The 21,688-nt window shown below is 32.1% G+C and overlaps 1 protein-coding gene across 1 annotated transcript in view; it reads right to left on the bottom strand.

Annotated features, from left to right (window-relative positions):
• Window positions 1-18,801, bottom strand: part of LOTGIDRAFT_205169 (hypothetical protein) — a 38,879-nt gene extending 20,078 nt beyond the window's left edge. Inside the window, exon 1 of the mRNA XM_009049951.1 lies at window positions 18,493-18,801. Coding sequence (XP_009048199.1) covers window positions 18,493-18,585 — 93 coding nt within the window. The 5' untranslated portion in view covers window positions 18,586-18,801. The remainder of the gene's footprint in view (window positions 1-18,492) is intronic.
• Window positions 18,802-21,688: the final 2,887 nt, after the last annotated feature.

Raw genomic sequence — 21,688 nt, 5'->3', positions numbered from 1 at the left:
GATTTGAACATTTTTTGAAGAAGAGAGAAACGTTCACAAATGTTCGCCAACTACGTATAGAATTATAGAAAATATTTCTCAATAATGTGGCTGTTTTCCCTACAGAATATACTTTTTATCACATCTAATCTGTATTTAAAATATAACAAGCATTGACAATTCAAAGAAAGTAAAATCAGTTTTATTGTATAAATGAAGTCAATTTAATATGTAAAATCCTTGAAAATCCATTTATTTAACTTTCTTTAAGTTTGTATGCCGATATCAAGACAATCATAGCATACATATAATGTAGAAAGGGTGATATGCAAATATTTAAATGTATCTTCGCTTACACTTTGAATATTTTTTGCAGTACAATATAATAGCGTATTTGCTAACGTGATATTAACAAACAAGTATTTAAGTATTCTCAGAAATTATATTATAAAAGAAGTTAACTTCTTGACATCTTTCGTGTAAATGGCGAAGAAATTGCCGTCGTTTTTCTGGTGGAAAATAGACATGTTAGAAAACAATATTTCACCCAACGATTCTGACTGTCAATCAATTTCTCTGGTCGACAGATTGCCTGGTATTTACTAAACTATTTGAACACTGGTGATGTGTTGATTAAATCTTGGTTAAGACTGGATTAGAATTAAGTACACGATGTGAGAAACGGAATCAACAAGTTCAACAATTAATTTTTGTTCAAATGCTGCAGCGTTAGAATTTCTATAAGTACATTTCCCGAGGTAATATATAGCTAAAATTGTACGTCGTATTTTTAATAGCTCACGCGCATTTACATTTAAGAAATATTTGACATTTCGTCCCAGATAAATGGAAAGAATCTCGGTATGTTTCGATTGTTTTGATCGTGATCTCGTGGAAGCCTGAAGGAACCTCGTGACTTTGATTCCGTTAATATGATAAAGATTGTCATATTGTATAAAAGGCGAAACGAAGTATTCTCTTTGAGCTTTAAGGCATTTATAAACAGTAACATTTATAAACCCCGGCAATGAAAGAATAATACAATGCATAATTTTCAAAACTTATTGTCACCACCATTTTACATGAAAATTACTTATTCCTAGTGTATAGATGTTCAACCTTTTTCATTTCTATTCCCCCTATAAATCCTGATTTTCTCTTAAGTGTTCCCTGCAACCTTTATTGATATTGGAGAATATAGCCTGACTGAATGAACGACTTAAATTGTAATTGTCTAAAAAAAATTATGCTAGACTACAAAGCGCTTCATTACCCTCCAAATATATAAAAAAAAATACCCATAGGTTGCACAACCCTGGCCTAAAGCTAAAGATATCCTGACCACACTGATTGAGTATTCTCCTTCATGCTGCTTACCACTATCTAATCACGATCGAGTGCAATTCTCATTAAATTCCTGTCACTTTAATGATTTCTATTACAGTTCACTAAATAATTTCATAATTGAAAGAAAAAAACTGTCACACGGTTATAGTATGTTCATTATTAATTCAGAATATGTCATAGTCGAATGTCACTGATAAAACTACAGGTCGAGAGAACAAAGACAAAACAATGTGTAATATGTGTTGCCAAGTAAAGGATGAAACTGATTTTTACCCAGCTGTAAATAAGTCTTTTAGAAAGACCGAGAGACGTATCAAGGTGTATATATTTATATTGGTTCGGAAGGGAGTTCGGGTCATTTCAATGAAGGATTGTGGATAAAACGAATATATCAATTACATAAGCCCTGACCACTAACCAAAATCAATGCCGAATATCACTCTGGCAAAAGGGAAGAACATACGACAAAAAAAAGTATTAAAATTTGCAATATACAAGTTTGATGTTCTAAACGGCTTAGGATCTTCTACTCATATTATGTTAGAAAAGTGTTTGTTTGACCATCATAAGACTATGTCAGAACCCGTATTCGGGATACAATGATGGCGTTTGACTATGCTTAACATGAAATGAGTGAATATTCCAATATTCCAATTCTACCAATTGCAACGGGCATCTGGCTCTATTGTATTTTGATCATTATATGTGTTCGTACCTAGGAGTTAATCTACAAATATGATATCTGTAGATCCAAAGCAGATGTGCAATTACGAATAATATTTTATATGATCGTTATTCGGATGCTATTTCCGTACGTCTCATAAACTGAATTGTGTATTTTTTCAATAGTTATAAGCCTTTGGGAATTTCAATAATAAATTATTAAGCAATATAACTGAAAAAGCTATAATCACCAGGCGATGCATGTAGTGAAGAATAATGAACATCGATCGGTTATAACGTAATAAGGCTTATAAAGCTTGCGTTGTTTTGTATAATAAGACTAATGAACAAAATAGATAAATATGTTCTGGCACCTTCAATTAGAATATATACATGTTAAACTATTATTTCATGTCGACTGAAAGTCTTAGCAGACTAACGTATTCTTATACAGTTTTAACTTCTGAATAAGAGGTCAATCGATTACCCATAAAGGATGGGAAAATTGACGTAAACAACGTTTTCTAAAATTACACTTTCTGGACGCAGTTAAATAAAATCTGACAGGCAAATAAGAAAATCTAATATAAGTGTTTGTTTTTAGCTTTCAGATTTACGGTGCATGTCATAGTTTAACATCTAACGTAACGTTAAATGATGAAATGTATGAAAATTGACGAAAATGATAACCAAATATGATGCACGTACGCCTTGAAGATGAAATTAAGTTTGACCTTAAAACTGGGTATAAATTGAATAAGTTCTGACTGTACATTGGTTAATTAAATATTCCTAATTCTATCTCTTTTTTTTAAATTTTAATCCAACCACAAATTCATTGGGCTGTTTTATTCATGCTTTCTAATATATTTTATGTCACATTAGTGATAACTGAAAAATAATTTATATTTTCTGAACAGTTGAATTAAGACTATAGTTTTTACCTGATATTCTATTAAATTACCAAGTTTTACCACAGAAATAAATTTAGTTCTCTAAGTGGATCGACACAAGCGTTACTGTATCGCCTATTGCTTCTACAAAGTATTGCTTACTTGTACAAAAATGGATGGTTTATTGAATATCTCAATTATTTCAAATTGATCTAGCAAAATTTCTTCCAATGTTAGATCTTAAGGCAGGGTTTTGGCAGTAAACAAGCACGTATAATTAATAGATTAACACGTATAACGTGCCATCTCGAACGAGACAAGATGTTTTGGCATATTGACCAATGACTATAGTATCCGGTTCATTGACTTTATATACATAGTAACCTTTGTAGTCAGGGAATGTTCATCGTTGGCTGAAATGCCTAATTCCCAAAACAAGGGCCAAGAGATGTATATACCGGCTGGTAAACTAATAATCACGTTTCCCTAATAAACGAGGTCTTGTCGGATCTAGAGGAAAACTGATGAATTCGGTTCAATACTGCTCATAATTCACTGTCAGCACAGTCTGGCTAGAGGTCTCAAATACGTAAATAATTAGCAATCAAAGACATTGTGACCTTGTGCCAACCATAACTGACCGTTGGCAATAGCTGATACTAGAATATCTGATACTGAATGACTATAAACTATATTAGATGGTAGAGAATAGTGCCCCTAGCTTATGGTTTCCAATATAAAAATAGACGCAAACTGTAATGGGTGATAAGGGCACTACGACACAGATTTATAATCCGTTTCGACAAAAAAACGAAAATAAATCATAAATAAACCAAGTACTAACGACCCGAACCGCGAAACGAAACCCGAAAAGCAAACAATATATTAGCGAAACATTATTATCAACTAATGAACTTTGTCTTTTTCTTAAAATAACAGTTAAACTAAGTAATAAAGGACAACCCAAAATTGTAAAGCTTCAAATCGCAAATGTGCTACAAATGTTAAACAATATTACAACAACACGAATTTTGCTCAAAATAAACTCGAATGTTTAGTTTTAGCTTTGAGTTTTGGTCATTTTGATGATAACTACCCAGTTATTGTTATGTTTATGTGATTAATAAGTATGAATCAATCTCTACAATACAAAATCATAGTACATGTATGTTCTACTAATGTTTCCGTTGGCCATTGGAGTCGATGTTAATGCGTTACGCATGGAAAATACCAATTTCACACATGGTCAGTATATCGGATGACTATGGAGAGAGTACTTCCTGTTAATTATCAACTTCAACAACTGCTATAACAATAACCATTCAGTAAGCAAACTTGTTCTTTTTCCAGAAAGTTAACAACTTTATCTCAATGCTATAAAACATTTGTGTCCTGTCAGTGGCAGCTCCAAACTGGAGTGGTCAGGACCGAGAAGACAATTTTCCAGGAGATATATGAATTTTTTTATTGAAAATATGTAATAATAATGAAAGAATACTCTTTAAATTGGATTTAAGCCGTTGATTTTCAAATTTCCCAGAATCGAATGGATTTGAAAGTTCTGCTTGTGCCACTATATTTAGTCACAATAGCGTTCTGGTTATGTTACACAGTCACTGAATAGTTGCTTGTAATCAAATTAAATCTACTAATCTATATAAATATTGTCAGTAAGTTACAACAGTTCTCTGCTAGTTTAAGGATATTTAATCTGACAATCCATGACTTGGTCAGCAGAATAGTAATGGATACTGAAGAAGAACATGAAAGGGTCTTGTAGCCCTGATATGTCTACATATGTCTGTTAACAGGATGTGGATTAATTTGTGATTCGTTACAAACTCTCTTAGATTCAAAAAAAGACTTTTAATTTCAAGCCGTCGTTTATTAGACTAGACCAAGGACACAGCCCATAACCAAACAACATCAACAACAGATTGCCATATCTAATGTATATTTCTAAGATTAAATGCACAGTGAGCCCTATAGGTTCTAGAAAATTTTCCAGGAGGGTTATCTAATGCTTTTCTACTTTGGAGTTTCAGCCTGTTACCGATCGAGAAGCTTCTGCACTTGCACGTGTTCTCTTTACGAATATTATTTTTATTACGTTTTAGATAAACTGTTTGAAGAAACGACAGGGCGGTTAAGACGGAATTTTAAAGAATGATTGTGTAAGACAGCCTTTATGTAACGTCATTAATGAAATTGTAAACTTTGTGTCAAAGAAATCTATAAAAGTTAATAAGTGATTAAAATTCAATACTTTACATGTACTTGTTATCATTGTAATCAATATATATAGATGACTGTTATTATTTGTATTGTTGTAGAGGAACACAACTTCAACCTCGGGTTCTTACACAATCCAATATCTTACCATAATTGTTCATTAATGTCGTTCTGACTTCAGTTAGACTGGAACGGTATAATATTATGATCTGGTCATTACATGGAACACGAATTGCTTATATAATGTTACCATTGGGTGGGTTTTAAATCCCAACCGAGATACGGCTCTTACCGGCCCAACCACTAATAAAAAATTGCGCTAAAAAAGTATTGTTTATTTCAAGGATTTTTAGGATTTCATACTATGAAACGAAACATTTTCAATTTGGCAGAATTTATGTCAATATCAGGGCGGATATATTGGGATTTAAAACCAACCCGTGACCATTCTGCTTTGAAGATGGGTCATGGTATTATAATTTATTCTTTTATAAATATGATGTTACTAGGTAAATAAATAGAAATTCGATTTTATAATTTTAAATTCACAGTGAATTTAATCACACAAATGAAACCATCATCAATGTCCCTGAATACAAGTCTTTAGACAAACAAGAACTACTTGTCAAACTTCAATAAAGAAGAACAATCAGTTTTTTGAAGATCACACAGCGTGAAACTATGAGTGACAACAAATTTCGGGTTCTGTTTTAATTATATGTTAATATAAAGTATTAAAGATGGGTTCCCTTATTTTCATTTATGAAAATGAAAATGCTAATACGTATATGAATAGAAAGTAGAGGTGTTCTAATGACTTGGAAAAATGCCAGCTTGTCTGACATGTCTATAATTAATTTATCATGAGCTAAATTAGAAGAGAATTACCAGCAGAATTCCAATGAGTGACCGATCAAGAAAGATCAAATAGTCTTTTTTTGTTTATCCAGACTGTAAACATATTATGATTGGTTAAAACTCTTAATGATATGCAATAAGAACATGAGTTTGCTTAATTTGACAGTAAAGAATAGGGAAACCCATCTTTAATGAGAGCAATTATTAATACTGAAACTTTCCACCCTATTTAAACTATACTTGCCAATATGAAGTGTCTGTTTGTTATTAAAACAATATTTACTGAAATAACACTTGATATTAATGATTATCAAATAATAATTACTGTTATGATATTATGTTATGATTAATGATATTAATTGGACTACTGTTAACAGATATTGATAATCAAACAAGTGACAAGTGTATTTTTGATGATAAAGATAACAAAATGTATTAATTACACCATGTACTATATCAATTGAATGCTATAACAATTATGGTGAATAATTTATCCCGTTGTGATGTAATTATCGTATACGATAGATAATTTCAAACGGAAGGTCGTATAATATGAATCAGATCAACCTCATTCAAATACACGAATGTACTAATCTTGTAACATTCGGTAATCCTCGGCAGTTTTCGTAATCTTTTTCTGTTAAAGAACTGGTAAGGCTTGGAATAATGTATATAACAAACTGGAGGTAACTAAATAATTTGGATATTACATGTTACTTCCGGTAGAAGAGACCGTTTCCAAAGTCACTTGTTACCCATTGGCTGATGTGCAACCCTTTTATATTTAAAAGCAATATCCAATATATATTACAATTTGGACTTACCGAAAGGGATGATAAGTTTGCAAGTCTAAGAATATTGTTGAGTGTTCAGAAAGCAACAGTCTTGTAATACCAGCAAACTGAGTTCACTTATATAGTTAAGATGTAATTAGTATAAGTATGATAATTCCGAAAATACATAATTCATAGTGTATTCTATTATAAAGGTCAAACTATTTGAATATACAATAACCTATGGCGTAAGTAATAAATACTGTAACGATTCAGAAACTATACTTAACAGAAGATATTATCACTGCTATAATAAAACTGTGCTAGTAAAGATAAAGATATAAAAATACAATAATCCGATTATTCTTAATCTCCTGGGGTTTTAGAACGTGAGATGTTCAATAACCTTTTTAACACTTAAACACAATTTCTTTATCTGTACCACTATGGATTTAAACTTAATTGAAAGAGATTATGTCTTAAGATGAGACTTAAACTTAAACGTCCCCAAAGCAAGTAGCCCAACGATTCAATCAAAAAGAAGAATTTTGTCTATTCATCTGGAGGTATTCAATATCACATTGGACGTTAAGCACAAAATTATAAGTTAAGGCTAATGTTACTGTCTCTCAGTTGAGAAATTCCATAATTAGAGACATCTATCCCTTTAATAATATTTAATTCTATACAATTCTAGTTTTTAATAGAATTTCTTTATGTATTGTCAATTATAACTAAACAACGTTCAAACTATTGATTTCATCAATTTATTTTGATTAGAGAAAAAATTCTTTAATTAGTAAGTTCAACTTTTCTAGAAATTGTTATTGGCGCATATTGACTTAGTTTAACAGACTTTAAGTTGGTTTCATTGACTTAGGGTACACTACTGATTTAAGACACACTAACCAAAATATTCTGACCGGGAAGACATTGACTTAAATATGTTAACCTGAGATACATTGGCTTAGATATTTTGACTTGAAATAAACTGACTAAAATATACTGACCCGAGATATATTGACTGAAATATACTTTTTAAAGATACATTGGCGTAGATATACTGGCCTGAGATACATTTATTTCAAATACATTGACTTGGATGTACTTAAGATACATAGGTCAAGTTGTTCTGACTTAAGATACACTGACTTGAACCTTAAGCATTACATTTTTAAAAATTGAAAATTTATGAAAGAAGAATTTCGTTAGTATACTTTGAAATTATGTTTTCAGACACCACAGTGAGAGGCTGAAATTAATTTGACCAGGTAACAGTAAGTTTGAAGAAATTCTCGAATTTTTGATTGATGGTCTAGACAGTCTCAAAGGAGTTTTCTATTAAATTCAATATCTTATTCAGAAGTTTGTGAAATTGGATAATCATTGGCGAAAGCAATTGTCATCCTCGATGAAGTTGCCCAATCTCAAGGGATAAGGCCTATTAAGGTCTAAATAAAGTTAGGTTACATCTGATGTATGATGGTGATATTTCATTGCTGATTGTATGATAAAGGAAGATAACATCTAGTTGTATAATGATGGCTGATTGTAGGATATAGTTAGGTTACATCTGATTGCATGATATATAGTTAGGTTAAATCTGATTGTATGATATAGTTAGGTTAAATCTGGTTGTATGATATAGTTAGATTAAATCTGATTGTATGATATAGTAAGGTTACATCTGATTGAATGATATATAGTTAGGTTAAATCTGATTGTATGATATAGTTAGGTTAAATCTGATTGTATGATATAGTTACGTTAAATCTGATTGTATGATGAAGTTAGGTTACATCTGATTGCATGATATAGTTAGGTTACATCTGATTGCATGATATAGTTAGATTAAATCTGATTGTATGATATAGTTAGGTTACATCTGATTGCATGATATAGTTAGATTAAATCTGATTGTATGATATAGTTAGGTTACATCTAATTGCATGATATAGTTAGGTTAAATCTGATTGTTTGATAAAGTAAGGTTACATCTGATTGCATGATATAGTTAGGTTACATCCGATTGTATGATATAGTTAGGTTAAATCTGATTGCATGATATAGTTAGGTTAAATCTGATTGTATGATAAAGTAAGGTTACATCTGATTGCATGATAAAGTTGGGTAACATTTGATTGTATGATGAAGTTAGGTTACATTTGATTGTATGATTAAGTTAGGTTACATCTTACTGTATGATTAAGTTAGGTTACATCTTATTGCATGATAAAGGTAGTTCATATATATGATGAATGTTAATTCTGTTGTACAATAAATAGCTAATATCTGATTGTATGATAAAAGTAGGCCTACAGTTATATCCATTGTTGATTAAGACCTGTAAAATATGATTGTATGATAGAAATTATGTTTTATCTGATTGTATGATACGATGAAGTTAGGTAGCATCTGTGGTATTGGTTAGGCTATATCTGTATAATAAAGCCAGAGGTTAGGTAATGTTGCTTGTATGTATGAGAAAATCAGATAACATATTATGAGAAGTAGCTTGGAAATAATTGATTTTATTTTAACCTACAGTTTTTAATTCAATGTACCAAAAATCGTTATAATTGACATATTCTTGGGAAAGAAGGCTATTTATAAATACCAGAGAATAATGTACCTTGCATATCAGGTATATTCAAATTTATAGTTTTAGCTGTCTTTGCAGATTAGTTGTACTGTTTGGCATTCAGACAAATATATATTCTGCCTTTAGCCAATTATTGGTGATCTATAGCAGTGACATTTAATACATTTACCCCAACACAGGGCCTGGTAAAGTCAATAACCTGTTAGCTAATAATTAATACTGAAGACAATGGACTAAGATGTGTCTAATTTTTACCTCCTGAAATGCTGCAGGAAGAACTCATCTAGAGATTAAGATTATTGAACTTGGTATAGTGCTCATTATTGCTCGATTGTGTGTATTCAATGGCGCTTTACAAACACACATAGGAACTACATCAGTCAATATCTAAACACATACACAGTTCTTTCAAAAAGATTGCGTTTTTAACTTTTCTGAAAAAATCTACAATACAACTCAACTATAGTAAGATTTCTTCTTTGTTTTTGATACAAATAATCTAACCAAGGGACAAAATGCCTCCAATATCATTTTCTATGAAATGAGATGAATCCCATCTGATTTACGTTCCTGACATATTGTTCTTTTCAATAAGTCAGCAATTTACAGGTCATAGCTCCTATCAACCCCAGCTGTTAGATTAGACCAATTTCATTAGACAATTTGATTGAAATTTCCATTCATATATTCATACCTATTGACAATCGGGTAAGAGGAATTGATTGAAACATCACGAAGTAATCTGGTAGAGGGAAGAAGCTCTGTAATTTTCTGATTACTGATTATTCATTTTTCCTAACTTATTGCCATTCAAAATGATTTTCCATTCAGCTATTTTGGGTTTCTGTATAAAAGGAAAACAGGAGTTCATGGTATCAATTATTACTCGCGTTTTTTCCCTTTTTCATTTGTGCTTGTTACTTTTTTAACAATAATTGCTGACGTCACTGCAAGATTTTCCATAAAACATTTGTTGATGGAGAAATTCCTTGTTATATTTGCTGACTCTTACTTTTTGTTTATTGATGTATGATTGATATTTGCATCTAGAATTTGCTCTTGTAGAACATTATGCTTGGCGTATTTATGAATTTATAACAGAAAAATATAAAACTATCTACTTGCAGATAAAGTAGTAAGAATTTCTTGGCCTGATGATAGTTGTCCGAAAAAGTACATCGTCTTATCATGCCCTCGAGGATTTTTGTTATAAAATCAATAATAAAGCTAGAAGTAATTAAATGAAAATTGATTTAGTGTAAGTGATAATGCACGCTTTTGAGATTTTTTGGACAAAAATACCAATCTGTGACAGAGTGATGTCCCACTTTTATCACAATCTTCTAGCTAGTAGTACCCGATTTCTTCGTAGGTTCGACGATACTACGCAAATTAGACTGAAGAATTTGTTCCTATTCCAATCTCTGATGGCCATTTAGACAGATGTCTGGCTGTTTTAGAGACAGACAAACTAGGCCATGTAAAATGGAGACTTTCTGCATCTCCGCAGGTGTGGATAAACCTATTTGGATACTTCGGATCTGCAAAACCCAGATATATTTAGACAGGTGAATATTTTTGTAGTTCAGTCATACCATCATTTTCTCCTTACTCCATTCATGTCATTTATTTTTAATGAAACTGATTTCGCATCCGCCATTTAAAACTGCGTGCGCAGCCAAAAGTTGAAAGGTCACAGAGTCACGTGATACATAAAAATAAAAGTTACGGTGATACCCATCGTGTCCAAACCACACCCCATTCGTCATACTTCCTCGGGGCCGTGGTAATACATGTGAGGAAAATTACACATTCATAATTATCCAATCAAATGTGGCCCTGAAATCTTTGTAGGAAATCACAGTCAATCAAATTAAACCACTCGTTATGACTCTATGTTTGCGAATGTAAACGATACAGAATTAAGTCAGATTTTTGGTTAAGAATTGAAGGTGATAGAAAATTAAACTTTGGAATATAAAGTGGAGAGAATGTATTCTTATATCTTCAAACGAGTGGCGGCAAATCGATAATTTGTTTTGTTTTCGCGCTCACATTTCGGTTCCGCCGATCTGATTTCCATGCCCAAAAACCAATGTGTAGGGGGCTTAGTTTAATAGGGGTTAAAAAGACCATGTTAAAACCCGTATTCGCAATACGATGGGGAAAAAAACATCTTCGGTGGTGTGGTAACTCTGGTGTGATTAACAGGGTATATTTTTTTTACTCTACTCCAAAATAACTGCCAAAATATCAGAGGCTGGAAATGTGGCAGATGTTTCGGACTATACACAAATCTGACAAAATAAACCAAACTAGGCCTACTATCATGTCAGAATTTGCTAACTAATTTTACTCGTTTTGTTCGTTAACAATTAAAAGATCACACTATCATGTCACAATTTGTGACGATAGCACAACGCAAATATCTGACAAAAAAAAATATTGACTTTAGTATTTTGACCTTAAAATATTCAGGTCAATTTTCTTTTTAAGAATGACAATGAATGGTAAATGTAAGTTATTGGAAAAATATTGAACCCAGGTCAATTTCCAAACACCTGTCGCCCGGTATAGTCATTATCTAAATATATCTAGTATTGACTTAACGAATTTGTATCTAACTGATATATATTTGTTTTAATAAAAGTGTTATAAATATATATTAGATTATATTTCTCTTCCATGTAAAAAAAGAAGTACATGTTATTTCCGAATTCATGTAATCATTGCGGAATAATAACAATACGATATCGTGATCTTTGTAATAATCACCTTTTTTGTATCGCAGAATGCAGCTATTTGATTGGATTGTACGCCAGCTAATACAGCCAATCAGAGCCCTTGACAGAAATGCGGTTAACATTAAGGCTTTGTGTTCACAGATTTTCTGTCGAGGCCTCTAGTTGGGTGTTTTCGTTACCGCAATTCGCTACATTTACAAACATCCATGATACAACTGTATCTATCTACTGTATATAAAAGGTATAAGTACGAAGTTTGTAAAAGCTTAACATTGTGGAAATCAGTGTTAGTATACGATTATTTATAGCGTGTATGTGTATATTCTTAATTATCTTTATATTAATTTTATTATTAACAAAACAAGGATGATTTTTAAAAAATAAACAGAAATTGATATAGATATGTCTAGACACCTTTTAATTAAAGCATGTTGATTTCAAGCCAGTGTATAACTCTTTAGAGAACCTTTCAAACACCAAGTTCCGTAGTATTCTTTTTTTGTAAATTTCGACAGTTTGGACGGTACGCTAGTGAATACAGTCTTCGATACGAAGATCGTAAAAATAATCAATAATAGATGTATCTACTGGCGTACAATCCAATCAAATCGCTGATCGTGAAACAAGAAAGTGGGCATTGCAGTCAAGGTATAAAATGAATACCTTGACCATTGCGAAGATGACGGTAGAATGAATCGTATCGTGTCACTTTGAAATTAATTATAGCTTAGGTCACACTGTTCGCCCTGGAACTGTGTGGCATACTATCTTTAGAATGAATGTCACCATGTCTTTCTGACAATATAATTTGCTCGGATAACGAACCTTTCCAACTCATGACTTTGATATGAGATAAAACATAAAATAATATATTATTACTGGTATAAGTCAATTAATTTGTATTCAGCATATGTTTCTGTTTACAATCGATATCATTATCAGTACAAACAGGTATCACGTTTTGTTTATTGTATTATTGCAACATACATCGATTTCAATTGAATGAGGAAATGACCAGGTAAAACTCAACAATATGAATTATCGCGTCATATCGTTTTTGTTGAAGTGTGATCAATATAATAAAGGTGTGAATAACCCTTTTTACATAACAAAAATTACCTGTTAACAGAACGGAACAGATTGTGTATCTGACACAAGAAAGCATTCTGTGATTCGTTCTGGCCTTCCGGCACGTAGTAAGCGGTAACCGCTATCTACAACTGTCGACAGTTACCGTTTCTGAGTCTACCTCAGATATAGAAGTAAATGTTCCAACCTGAATTCCATATCTTTAAAGCCATTTGGGAATAATTCTAACATTTCTGCTTTTAATGCTGTTTTATGACTGTCGGTGAAGCAATTATCCAGCTTATCATTTTGAATCCATATTTTTTATGTTTTTAGTGCCTTTGGTCACAAACGATTTCAGTCTACCACTGATTATAACTGTTTTTTTTTTTTTTTAAAATGGATATTCAAGTCGACTTAGGACTGAGTATTTCCAAACACGAGGTTAGTTGGTGACGAAATAAACCCTCTCAAGAATTTACTCCAATATTTCCATAGTCACTCTTCAATCGGTCAGTCTATTTTTATCTTTTCTGCGTGAAAATAACCAAGGGGGAGATCAAACGATACATCTCAAGATGACAAGTTCAGGAACCAACGTGATATAAAGGATACCAAAACGCCCACTACATCCGCTGGTGCATGCCATGATTTAAACATTTTGTCAGAAATCGATTCGTCACTCTTGAGCGATGTGAAGACTGCTTCACTATCTTTAACTATCTTTAGGACATAAATAAATCATGAGATGCCTGATGCAACTGAAACGAATGTATCAAACCAAACCACTACAAGGTCATCTGTGAAGAAAGGTTGGAGATAGTATGACCTGATTCGTTCCGGCAGGCTTGGTGGTTTAATCTCTAAGCCTAGATGAGATAGGAAAACTAAGTTGAGCATCTGTACATGGCTCGTATCTCAGTTTTATTGCATCGTTTATATGCAAGAATAGTAGCACATTGCCCTCATTGACTGTTATCTTCTACCCGTTTAATCGTTGATCTTAATCGATCGGTCAGAGTTGTGGTTTAATCTCTAAGCCAAGATGCGATTGACAATCGCAATATAACATTTGTAAATGGCTTTGTATCTCAGTTTTATTACATCGTTTATATGCAAGAACAGTAGTACCGTTGCCCTAATTCGTCTTCTCCTTTCCCAGCTTAATCGTTGGATAGTATCTCAACATTTTTTAGGTAAGAGTGGATGTAACAACAACATCTGTGCTACTGAAAAGTACAACAAATGGAATTATGTGATAATCCACTTGGACATTAAGACTATTATTGTTTTCAATTTGTTTATCCAGAAATTTTCTCGAAGTAGGTTTTTGTTGGGATGTCGTTTTGTTCATGAAGGTTTTCAATAGGTGTAATTCCGACATAATTAATTATAGTGTGATCTGACTGGTTAAAATGTTTAGAAACAGATTTGTCAAGATTATGATTTATATCGAATCTATGGCCATTGAATCGTGTTCTTAATTTGTTTTTTGTTTCACCAATATATTGTTTAAGACAGACAGTACATGATATAATGTATATAATATTGCTGCTGTCGCACGAAAGGTTTTCTGTTATTGGAAATTTGGCATTATTTGAGGTGAAAAACGAGTTTAGTTAAAAAATGGGCAGGTCAAACAAGAAGTTTTGAAACAGGGTGTGGTATTTGCAGAGAGGTCGATGGTGGTAGAGACATCTAACTTGGCTTTCATTTCACAAATCGTTAAATTCTTTATCTTTCGAAGGAACCGTTAAAATCTGTCAGATAATGGTGAGCTGAAGTAAGATAAATACGCCGAGACAGTGTAACTGAATATTTGTATATCTATGCTAAAACGTCTTCAGAATAAAATATGTTTTATAATATCTATTTTTCTTCAATTAGTATATATTACCCTTAAATTCGTTTTATATGTGTTCTAATAACATATATAGTGTACATATTTGTTGTAATAGCACATAATAATATATGTTCTAACAAGGTATATTTCTGTAGTAATAGCATATATTTGTTCAAATAAGGAACATATTTCTAGTAATAGCACACATTTGTTCAAATAATGTACATATGTGTTGAAATAGCACTTAAAGTATGTATTTGTTCTCATAACATATACTTGTCTTAATGATGTATGTATTTGTTCTCATAACATATACTTGTCTTAATGATGTTTCTTCAATTAGTATATATTACCCTTAAATTCGTTTTATATGTGTTCTCATAACATATACTTGGCTTAATGATGTATGTATCTCTTCTCATAACATATACTTGTCTTAATGATGTATGTATTTGTTCTCATAACATATACTTGGCTTAATGATGTATGTATTTGTTCTCATAACATATACTTGGCTTAATGATGTATGTATCTGTTCTCATAACATATACTTGGCTTAATGATGTATGTATTTGTACTCATAACATATATTGGCTTAATGATGTATGTATTTGTTCTCATAACATATACTTGTCTTAATGATGTATGTATTTGTTCTCATAAAATATACTTGTCTTAATGATATATGTATTTGTTCTCATAACATATACTTGGCTTAATGATATATGTATCTGTTCTCATAACATATACTTGGCTTAATGATATATGTATCTGTTCTCATAACATATACTTGTCTTAATGATGTATGTATCTGTTCTCATAACATATACTTGTCTTAATGATTATGTATCTGTTCTCATAACATATACTTGTCTTAATGATGTATGTATCTGTTCTCATAACATATACTTGTCTTAATGATGTATGTATCTGTTCTCATAACATATACTTGTCTTAATGATGTATGTATCTGTTCTCATAACACCTACTTGTCTTAATGATGTATGTATTTGTTCTCATAACATATACTTGGCTTAATGATGTATGTATCTGTTCTCATAACATCTACTTGTCTTAATGATGTATGTATTTGTTCTCATAACATATACTTGTCTTAATGATGTATGTATTTGTTCTCATAACATATACTTGGCTTAATGATGTATGTATCTGTTCTCATAACATCTACTTGTCTTAATGATGTATGTATCTGTTCTCATAACATATACTTGTCTTAATGATGTATGTATCTGTTCTCATAACACCTACTTGTCTTAATGATGTATGTATTTGTTCTCATAACATATACTTGTCTTAATGATATATGTATTTGTTCTCATAACATATACTTGGCTTAATGATGTATGTATTTGTTCTCATAACATATACTTGGCTTAATGATGTATGTATTTGTTCTCATAACATATACTTGTCTTAATGATGTATGTATTTGTTCTCATAACATATACTTGTCTTAATGATGTATGTATTTGTTCTCATAACATTATACTTGTCTTAATGATGTATGTATTTGTTCTCATAACATATACTTGTCTTAATGATGTATGTATTTGTTCTCATAACATATACTTGTCTTAATGATGTATGTATTTGTTCTCATAACATATACTTGTCTTAATGATGTATGTATCTGTTCTCATAACATATACTTGTCTTAATGATGTATATAGTTGTTATAACAAAAACTTGGCTTTTATAGTGAATTATATGTGTATAATTTATTTTATGTGTTACGACTTCATAAATCATTAAAATTTAACTTTAAATCTATTGTTTTTTTCTAGTTCTGCTTGTTTTAAAGATGAAGAAAGGAAACATTTTGGGTAGCTGATGATATTGGGTGGAAGATGTAGTAATTTGCCAATTTTGCCAAACCAGTATAATCGTAAGAATCCTTTAAAATGCTTCTGTCAGTCAACCAGACACAGATTCTGTCAAATTAACCGATTAAAGAATTCATATTTGATAGGTGTCTGTTGGCATGACGACGTCTGTCAAAATTATATTATATATATAAACCGTAATTAATATGTATTAGATAAATGTATATGATAAAATAATCGAATAAAGGCCTGGTGGTGCTCAGTTAGAGCATGCTCTCAGGGGCGGCGCCAGTGGGAGTACAGGGAGGGGGGGGGGGGGGGGATCACCCCCATTTGTACCTCCACTTTACTTTCAGAAAATCTAAATGTCTACCTTTTTCTCCAAAATATGTGTCAGAATGCACAAAATCAATTCAGTTTTTCCAAAATGTTCTTGAGAGAACCCGCTAAGACGCTCTATGAGAGGCTAGCGTCTATGACACCATCACAGAGAAGCCAAAATTTGAATTCAGCCTCATTGAGTCAGTCAGTCTTCTTAAGGGTGGCGCCGTCACTGCATGCTCTTCTGTTACAAGATGAATTTAAATGGGTTATTAACTATATAACATTATTCGATAACATATGCTCACAAGTATTTATGTTCTTGGCCTAGTTAATGTTAAAGCAGAAAGGTTACGAAAACTTCGTCAGTACACTTGTCAATCTTCTTGATGAGCTTTAAAGTCGTCATTTTTACCTTCAAACGCGGATAAGTCTGGACACACATGGATTCGAAGGCTGGCATTATTTCCATGACGCCTACTTTATTATCCCACTAATGTTCAACAGTAATTACATTTAAAGCCTCAATTTATTTTATTACTACCCCAACCCACTATTCTACAATTATACCGACATAAACGACATCATTTACATCAGGGTTTTTCAACTTGAGGGTAATTACCCTGTTAGAAGTAATTTCGATTTTTTAGGGTAGTGTTTAGGGTTAGGTTTTTGTAGGGTTTAGAGTAAAGGGTTCTTAAACCCTGGTGGTGGAAATAGTCAGGCTATATTGTCCGACATGAACAAGATTGCTTGGAAAACCTAAGAGAAAACCACGAAATAGTAAGGATTTATAGGGGGAATGGGGTAATGCATTCAAGCAAAGCTTCTGATGGGTGTAATAGAAAAAAAAAGTCTGGCAATCCCTGATGCAGTGAATCATTTTTGCGAGTCTTTGTAAATGAACTTGGAGAGAATAGAGCATGTTGTCAGGGATCATGTTTTAACATGTAGATTAAAACAAGTAGAGTAACAGGTGTTTTTTTTTTTAATTGAAAAAAGATTTTCATCTGTGGGATGTAATCGATGTATCCTATCATTTGGTTGGGATTTCTGAACATAATCCAGTTCAGACATCCGCCCAGTGTATTAGCAGTCTTTCGCTACTAGCACTGCCCAAACCGTAGTAGCCTATAAGAACTCTGAAGATATAGCTTTAACCCTCGACAAAGTTACTAACTTACTAGAACACTTCTATACTTATTTGATACGGTAATTTAGACGTGTGACTTATTCATGGTCAGTTACGTGGCCAAACTTATCAAAACTATAAATTTGAATGATATTAAATGTTCAGCAACTGTAAACTAAGCAAAATAACTTACCTGTGACGTCACAAAATTTTCGGGTCTTTCGTGATCTAATCCAGCATTATCTGCCTTGAATTCATAATTAACGCAACGTGTGCAGGCATCCATACTTTTGACCGTAATCCCGTGTCTTATGTCACCTCCAGGACCAGACTTGCTATGTAATATTCACCTTATTCCAGCCTACGACTACTAACTACTGTGTATATTGTAAACGAGTTGGACTGTTGTCATTTACTCACCAGCTGGATCGATAGGAATTGTTAGCAGCACATATATTACTAACTCCATTCAAATGTCATGTGTGAATCCCCCCACCCAAGACGTGTTATGTAGATAAAAACAAGAGTAAAAGATTGTTCAATATGAAGATTTATTAATTCTGGAAAGTAGCTCGTCTGATCCGAGCTTGATTTGGGGTATTGCTCACGGTGATTACACTCCTACCGGTATTAATCAAGACAACTTCAGAACAAGAAATAATTGCCGAGTGTAATTTTCAGTGAAGCTATCAATTAATCTTCTCAAAGATTTCCGAACGCTTGGTAGAACAGAAACTTAACATTAATTCTATTATCTCATCAAAGTTATGTTCAATATTAATGATCAAGAGAAGTCTTACGTTCTATTTTATGAACATTATTGTGATATATAATGTAGACGGTCGACGTTAGTCAGAGTGGAAATTTAGCCAGGACAGTGGCTCCACTTTCCTCTTTTGGGATAAAAGAATTCCCCTTAAAACTTAAAATCTGTATCATATATTGTCACTTTTGTCGATTTTGTCCTGTTATCGATCATCATGATTTAAAAAAGGGAGATAACAAATGATTAGACATCTAACTAATTCTGTAACAAAATTACGACAAGGTTGTGATACATACATAAATAGGAAATCCATTAAAATTTTCAACCTCTACCTCTCTACTTTCGCGCATTATTAATTTTGAACTTGTTTGACCAATCAACTTGAATGACCAGAATGTGATTGTGATTTGTGGGATAGCAAAACACAAATAGAGCAATTTGACAGCCTCCCTGGGTTCCGCTATCCCAGAATTCTCCCTTGTTATCAACGGGTCCTATATAACGCCCTTTGATTGGTTAACATAACGTCAGTAGATCGGGACTGGGGTTAAAAAAAAACTGGGTTAGATAAAACTGGAAAAAGGAAAAAATAAGAAAAAGGATTTTTTGTTTAATTTTAATTAGATTGATTAGGCCAAATTTTAGATTTTTTTCAACTGACTCCTTTCCGTGCCAAACCCACATTCCTAATCGACCAACTGGGCTACGTCAATCTATTGTTATTCCCCCGTAACATCTGTTATTATTAATATGTTTACTGTCTTTAGTATATTACTACCTATATTGACCAAACTTAATGAGACCTCAATACATCTGGCACAAATTTGATCTGAAAACGTTTAGAGCCAGAAAAAATATTGCATAGTCGCTGATAACGTTTGACGATTATCACATAGCTTACAGATATAAGTATATGTGCAGATTTTAGCCGCTGGAAATTTCCCAACTAAGATGCAAGCATTTAAAGTATTTAAATTTAAATGTGATCATGATGATGGATTAAAACCCTGTACATGTTGCGATGTCTATATAGCTCTGTAGAGAAGGAACACAGTGGTACAACTGCGTCAATAGCATCTTTCCAATTTGCTTCTTTAACCTTGATTAGTTATTCATGTAATTTGTAGCCTACACACGGAAAGAGTTATTTTTATGTTAAATTTAATTTGCCAAGTTATTTTTCCTAAATAGATAACCTGAATAATTGATGCCATCTTCTTTAGTTCTGTGTTTGAAGAAACATGTACAAACATTGATTTTGTAAAGTCTCTTTGTGAAGGTTGGTATAGTCAACGATCGAATGTACCGGAAAGAATGGTGACAAAGAAAATCAGTGTTCCTTAGCGAAAACATTATTAAATATTAATTTTTATTCACTTGTTCTTACATACTATTCGCAATGGAAACAGTTTGTTTTTTGCATCTCTTTTTTTCCCCCAATTGATGCCAAGTTAATTCAAAGTTTTATAGCTTGTAGAGCCTGAATTTCTTATGTCCATTCCTATCACGAATAACTTTTCATCTTTTCATTTGGTAATGGAATACTTATCGTTAGCAAGTTTGATTCGCTTCGTATCCACCTCAAGGTAAAAAAAAAAAACCATGAAGCATTCGTTAGACTTATCATTAATGGAAAAATAGGACGTTAAACTTTCAATTCTCCTGTGGCCCGTATACCTAATCAAAATCTATAACTTCTAGACAGTTGCTTTATTAATTATCGAATTATTGTCGGTTATGATTATCGCTCTCTTAAGAATTCGACAAGAACCAATTTTCAGAGAGAAGAGACTGAGAAAATATGACTTTAGTATAATTTTAAATTATGCACCAAATAAATGAAATTAAGAAGAATTTGATTATCTTAGACCTTAAATACTATTACAATTTTTTATATGAATCAGTTTTCAATTAACTTAATATATTTATATGTATTGAAATCTTATTATCCATTCGAACTACACACTTTACAAAATCAATATGACAAGATAATTTTAAGCTTTGTCAGTAAAGCACATTTCGTATGAAACGCTTTATCACTTTAACATTGCTGTATATAGTGTCTTTATATATGTTTTAAAACAATTTATTTAAACCTAATTAGAGCATGATAGCTTTAAGGCTCAAACATTTCTTTTATGTTTAATTTGACAATATTTGGTGCATAACACGGTATGTGTGGTTGTATTTTACCAGTGTTGTGATCTCTCAACCAAGTTGTTAAATAATCACCATACAGGGTATAAATCTAATAGAATTCTTCTAACCAATAATAGATCTGTCACACAACCTATTCCTCGCGTCTGAAACCAAATTAAATAATCTACCCACTCAACGTTTGAACTTTGAAAATATCAAATACAATTTAAAATGAAATTAAAGTCTCTCCACTTGAAATAGAGTTAATCAAAGTTACATCTTGTTAAAATCTTATACCGGAGACGTTCCCTGATTTCATTGACATTTTCAATATGTAACGAAGATCAACATCAGAAACGGTCGAATATTTTAGGTTGTTGAAACTGGTTGCTTCTTATTCGAAACATTACGGCTTAACTAATTGAGTGGGGTCCGTGAACTTAAGTAGGTTGGGGCCCCCTACCCCGGAAACTTTTTTAACACG

Source organism: Lottia gigantea, assembly GCF_000327385.1.
Source record: "Lottia gigantea unplaced genomic scaffold LOTGIsca_141, whole genome shotgun sequence".
Lineage (NCBI taxonomy): Eukaryota > Metazoa > Mollusca > Gastropoda > Lottiidae > Lottia > Lottia gigantea.
The sequence above is the reverse complement of the archived record's forward strand: the minus strand, read 5'-3'. Positions and strand labels throughout refer to the sequence as shown.